The 6000-nt window shown below is 63.9% G+C and overlaps 1 protein-coding gene across 2 annotated transcripts in view; it reads right to left on the bottom strand.

The window, feature by feature from the left end:
* Window positions 1–628: 628 nt before the first annotated feature.
* Window positions 629–6000, bottom strand: part of SHANK2 (SH3 and multiple ankyrin repeat domains 2) — a 297330-nt gene continuing 291958 nt past the window's right edge. For both annotated transcript variants that reach the window (XM_045854859.1, XM_045854860.1), the window contains one exon: window positions 629–4435. In XM_045854859.1, coding sequence (XP_045710815.1) covers window positions 3865–4435 — 571 coding nt within the window. In that variant the 3' untranslated portion in view covers window positions 629–3864. The remainder of the gene's footprint in view (window positions 4436–6000) is intronic.

The raw sequence follows: 6000 nt of genomic DNA, 5'->3' as shown, positions 1-6000 counted from the left end.
GACAGGTGGTGAGCGGCTGCCGTGCACGAGGAGAACGTGCCGAGTGGAAGCAGCCGTGCGGGAGCCAAGGACAAGCTGTCACTGGCGAGGCCGAGGAGAGGCTCACTGCTAAGTCACTCTTCCCGGCCGCGGGAGGGGCGGCCTGTGTCTTCCTGGCTCAGTTCTTGGGCCCGAGCCTCAGCCGTGCTTGGTACCCAGTCTTCCCCGGCTCCCGTCGACCAGAGAGGCTGCCCTGTTCCGCAGCGTCCATGGCCCGACAGCAGGAAGACAGGCTGCAGGCGTGGGGGTGACCTGTACTCCAGGAAGGGGTCCGGGTCTCCCTGACACCCCCGCTTCCGTCCAAAACAAAGGGCAGCAGCCTCGGCAGCCCCGGAACCGCTGCGCCCACGGGTGTCTGCAGCACCCCTCGCCCAGTCGGACCCGACAGCCGCAGCCCAGCGCGCACACTGGGAGCCCTCCGAGGAGCAGGGGCCGAGGCGGGCGGGCTCAGCACAGGGAGGGGTTCGCTGCGGTCGGCTTCGTGGAGGTGAAGCGGCTGCGGCGTTCAGTGACCTGCGGGAGGTCTCGAGTTTGGCAGCTCTGTGTTCAGTTCAGACGGCTGTGACTGTTTGCAATCAGAACCACGACCGTAGTGCAATAGTATGTTTATTTCTTTACAGTAATTTGGTTGCCGTACAAGAGATTTAAGGATTGGGAGAAAGTGCAAATTACAGGAGCTTGTTTTTTTTGTTTTTAATAAACTCTAAAAAGAATAAAAGCACAAAGTAACAGTGACAGATAATGCGAACACATCACACAAACGATAGTGTGAAACAGATCAGTTTCTAAAAAACAGAAAAAATTGGTTAATGGAAAAAAAAATCAATATTTGTGGCCCACACACACAAAAAAAGTCATTGCCAGATCATCTGGGTAATGCTTGCTCAGTAACTCAGAAAAAAATCACCGTTTTATTAACTAAACACCACAAGTAATTCACTTTGTGATATGCAAGGTCCGGCAAACCAGCAGTCACACCGAGCCGTCTTTACACCGGGACCCAGCCGGAAGTGCGCAGACCCCGGGCCGGCGTCCCAGCGGGCGTGTGCGATTTACACCTCGGGAGCGTCGGGTTCCGTGTACACAATGTTACAGAAGAAACTAGGCGTGTGAAAGCAGTGTGTGCAAATTACAGTCTATAACAAAAGTTGATCTTAAAACCTGGAGTAGTATTAACATGACCCTTGGGTGAGCCATCTGACCTGACGTCCCAGCCACCGTTGGGGGGGGCGGGGGAGCAGGGCCTGGTCCTAGTGTGTCCCCGGGGGGGGCGGGGGGCGGCCATCTGAACGGGGAGCTATTGCTTTCTGTAGCTGGGTCACCGGGCGGAGCGGGAGACGGGCTCGTTTTGGCAATGAGTGTGTCTTTTGTCAGTGAGCGCGGGCTCCGGCGGGCCCTGCCCCTCTGCTCTAGTGGGACACATGCGTGCGTGCGTGCGTGCGAGCGGCTTCCTCGGCGCTTTTTCCTTCCGTGTGCCGCTGCCGCCGGCTGCGCGCGGCTTCAGTGCCTTTAGCAAGGGGGGGCAGCCGCTCTCCCGACCGGCCGCTCCCCGCCCCCTGCCCGTGCTTCCCTTCCCTTCCCTCCAGTCCCACTGCCTTTCGCCTGTCGCACTGAGCACAGAGGTGGCCCCGACAGTGGGGGGAGGAGAGGAGGGCTGCCGTGGCGCGGGAGCTGGCGGGATCCTCAGTGCTACCGTGTGGGAGAGCACGGCCAGGCCACCGGCTGCATGTTCTCTGGGCTGGCGGGCAGCCTCTGCAGGCCGCCCCGTGTGTCTTGGCTTGACATTTCTCTGGGTGGGAAACTGGGAAGGGCGCAGAAGTGAGTGCCTTACTGTCCATTGGGCTCCAGGAGGGACCGGATCCCTCCGATACAAACACAGACCTGCAGAGGGTTTGGGAGCAGGGGATGGTGTGCAGCTCGGGTTCCAGCTCAGGGGCACGTGGCTGCAAAACTCGGGGGGGGGTGTGTGTGTGTGCGTGTGCATGTGTGCTGAGAGACTGGTGCATTGCGAATTGTAGCCACTTCCAAAGGAGTGGCTGCCTTTCAGTGACAGAGTTCTAGCAAAGATAGAAAATGTGACACAGCTCTGCTGGTTCAGAGGCGTCCAAGTAAGGTTGGTTGGAAAGGTCATCCTTTGTGACCACCCCACAGGAGAGGTGTCGTCACCCCACGAAGGCCGCTGTTCCCCACTCCCTAGCACTGGAGCAGCACGGGGGCCGCCGTGGACCAGCCGCTTGTTTTCCTAAAGTGTTGTGCTTATAAACTATCTGTACAACTAGTTAAACTTGCAGTAAAGAAAGAGATTTTAAATTGCTAAAATTTACGTGTTCATTCTAGAGCTGTTCCAGACCTAGTCAGACGCTTGATTGTGAGCACAAAGGAAAAAAAGGAAAAAAAGTCATGTTCTTATAATTAGAGATGGGCGAGGCTAGTTCTGAAATCATAATGAAAGCCCCAAACCTGACGTTCGCGCTTCTTCCAACCGCGGGAGAATGTGCTGGAAGCCTGGCTGGACGTTTTTCGGCCCGTGGGCAAGTGGCGACCTCCCTTGGAAATCAGAGGTATTGTCGCAGGGGCGGCGGCTCAAGGCGCCCGGCTAGGGAGGCGGGCCAGGCGGGCCTCCCCGTCCTCTCCACGTAGCTGCTGTGCACCCTCGCCTGCGGCCACCTGTCCCTGACCCCGACCCCGCCGTCCCTCTGGGCTCTCAAACAGCTTGTTGCACTATTATTAAGACGAGCGGGCAGGCCCCTGGACACTCGGAGAGAGAGGGAGAGGCCTGGAGTCCCCCCTCCCCTCGGCTGCAGAGAGCGAAGGGCTGCCTTGGTGGAGACGCTGGTTTCCCCCAGCCGGGCTCAGCGCTGGGACCCAGCCGCCCTGGCGGCAGCACCTGGCCAGCGTTCACCCTGCGCCAGAGTGGACGCTCACCTGCTCTGCTCGTGGCAGGACGCAACGTGCTTTCCATTGGAAACAGACTCTGAAAGGCAGGGGACCCCTTCTCCCAGGCCGGGGGCGATGCTCCCGGCAGACGATGGCTGTCATCAGTGCGGGGACTCCGGACCCCGGCAGGGGCACATGCCGCCTCCCGTGGCCGGGTGTCCCACGCCCTGGGAATCACAACTGTGCTTTGACCGACCCCACGGGACGCCGGTGCGGCCACTCTGGAAAGGTGCTGACCGACTTGCAGGAATAAAGAAAGCTGAGCAAAGCCGGGCACGCCCCCACGCCACCCCCACTGCCAGGACCCTCGAGGCCGAGGAGCTGCCTTGCAGGAGTGGGCGTGAGGGGTCTACGAGCACAAAGGTTCTTTACCTTCGGGCCCGAGAAGGGGCCCCGGACAGACGCGCCCGGGGCGCCCCCTGCGGGCGAGTGCAGGGAGGAAAGGAGCCGGTGAGCATGGGGGCCTGCCGCGGGGCCGGGGCCAGCTGCCCGGGGCGGGGGGGAGGCCTCAGGAGGTATCTGGAGTACATTGGTGTCTGCCCGCGGGAGCCGGGCCCCGAGCTCAGCGACGGGCGTCTCTGGGACCTGGCCAAGTGAGGTCACCCGCATGCTGGGAGGCAAGCTGTGAATCCCTTCTGGGTTAGAAAAACTCCCTCCCCTCGTCCCTCGTTGGACAGAAACAGCCCAAGGAACCCACGTAGAGAGCTGGGGACTTCCAAGGCCTCTGCTCAGCCACGCCGTAGACACACTCCGCGTTTCTTTGGGTACTGGGACGAACCCACGACATGGGGTCGGTGCTCACAGACCGCGCTCGGCCATGCAAACGTCTGAGTGTCAGCCCATCTCTACTTAGAACACGAAGTCCGCGGAGGCCGAGGGCAGCCGTCCTTATCTGTCCAGCAGCTGCCTCAGAGCCCTTTCTATGTTCATCCTGTGTCCCACCCGGGTCACCCCGAGGTCTATCAGGTCTTCCTTCTGGAGGTTCGGCAGGTGGCTGCCGTCAATCTCGTTGTCCATGAAGGTCTCTTTGTGCTCCCCCAAGTTCAGGCTTTCCAGCCAGTCCGCCACGTCTGGCTTAGTCCACAGGTGGACGGGCTTAGTTGTAAAAGGCTTATTTGAGATGGGCTGTTGCAGGATTGAGGGAGAAGGGGACCTGCTGCGTCCCGCTGGGTTCAAGCCAAACAGGTCCCCGGACGGGGGCTGGCTTGGAAGGCCGAAGACCTCGGGCAGAGTGGGGGACGGGGCCGCGGCGGCCGCGGAGAGGGGGGCGGGGAGAATCTCCTTGTTCGCCTCTGTAGGCGAGACCACGGGGCTCGGGGCCCGTCTGGTCCCTGAGGTCCTGCTTTCGTAGTCTGGGGGCCGGCTCTGCAGGGTGATGGGCTGAGAGGTCCCAGGGCGGACAGTGAAGGTGACGGTCGTGCTCCGTGCACCTGAGATGGCGCTCAAGGCCTCCGGGCTCCTGGAACAGCAACAAGAGAGAAACCATCACCAGCCAGGTCACGGAGCAGGTCGGCAGGATGCAGGCGGCCGAGGGGGGCGGCAGACACCCAGATCACACGAGAGCGTCTCCCAGGAGCCGCACTGGCAGTGAGCACGCCATCGGCCATGCCAGGCCTGGGCGGGAGGCGGGAGCAGGAGGCGGAGTGGGGACACAGCAACACACACAGGCAGCCGCCCCCACCGCCCCCGGGGCTGGGGGACACTCAGGGTTTGAAAATGCCCGCAGAACCAGAGGGCAGGGGCGGTCTGTCGAGGTCAGTCTGTGCCGGCCCGGCACTCGGGGGGCCGGCCTGCGGAGGCGCTGCCCGGTGCGGGCTGTGCGGCTTCGCTGCGGGGGGCAGCGGGCACGCTCGTGCGCGAACCCCGCCTGAAGGCAGCGAGGGAGGCTCGCCGGCCGGACACCCCCTCCTCCGGAACACGGAAGGGGTGCCTGTGTCCTTCCTGCTCTGGGGTCAGAGGGGGCCAGACTCGCTCTCGGGGGCTCGTCCCTTCCTGGCGTCAGTGACACGGCTGGCTGGCCTCTAAGGGGGTGGTTGGTCACACCAGGGACGGACCTGGCTGCGTGCCCACCTCTGTGGAGGTGGCCCTGTCACATACAGCCCCCCCAGGCTCCAGCCGCGCCCCCAGGGCCCTGGCTCACGCCCGTCTGCCCCCAGGCGGAAGGCGCTGCTGCCCCAGACCACGGCCTCTGCAAACAGAGGTGGTGGGACCGGGCGTGTCCCGTGCCTCTGGGGCTCATCCGCGCGGACGTGGACTGGCTGCCTGCCCCCGTCTGGAAGGAGCCGCCCTCTCTGGGCCCCCGCCCAGGAGCTGGGCTGCAGGTGCACGTCCCAGTGCCGGCTCCGCCACGCTCCGCACGGGCGTGCTGCAGCCCGGAGTCTTGTGTCCCTGTGGACACCGCGGGCCCCTCCCCCTCCCGAGAGGGGGGATGGTGGGTGGGTGCTGGGGAGGGCACGGCGGGCTGCACCAGGCTGCTCCAGCCGGAGGGGCATGCGGGGGCTACGGCGTCTGCGGGACGGGGCTGGGGACGGGAGGAGGGGCCGTGGGAGCTGGTGGCCGGGGCTGGAGCTGGGCCTGGTCCGCCTGTGCTCGGGTCTGCCGGGTCTGCCGGGTCTGCTGTCGGGTTCTGGGACCCCGACTGCTGCTGGGCTGCACGTCGCCCGGCAGTAAACCCCGGTGCCTCTGTGCCTCGCGACAGCTCCCCACGCGACAGCAGCCCCTGTCACGTCAAGCAGCGTGTTCTGGGTGTGGGAGCAGCAGCGGGGCGGAGGAGGGGCCTGTGCCAGGACTCGGGCTCCGGCCTGGTCCCGAGGCGAAGTGCCTCCGCAGCAGGTGGCTACCTGGGCCGGGTGGCCAGGCGGACACCTGTCGCAGTGACAGTCCTGGCCGGCGGGGCTCTGGCTGGGCTCTGGGCTGTGGCAGGGGCGCGCTGGCAGGGGAGGCACAGAGACAGCCCGGCAGGGCTCCGGGGATGAGGCTCCGCTCTGCCGGGCCCAGGCCCTCTGAGCCCAAAGCCAGGGGCCC

Source organism: Phyllostomus hastatus, unplaced genomic scaffold (genome assembly GCF_019186645.2).
Source record: "Phyllostomus hastatus isolate PE091 unplaced genomic scaffold, TTU_PhHast_1.1 phas_scaffold_11, whole genome shotgun sequence".
Lineage (NCBI taxonomy): Eukaryota > Metazoa > Chordata > Mammalia > Chiroptera > Phyllostomidae > Phyllostomus > Phyllostomus hastatus.
This window is presented reverse-complemented; position numbering and strand designations above follow the sequence as displayed.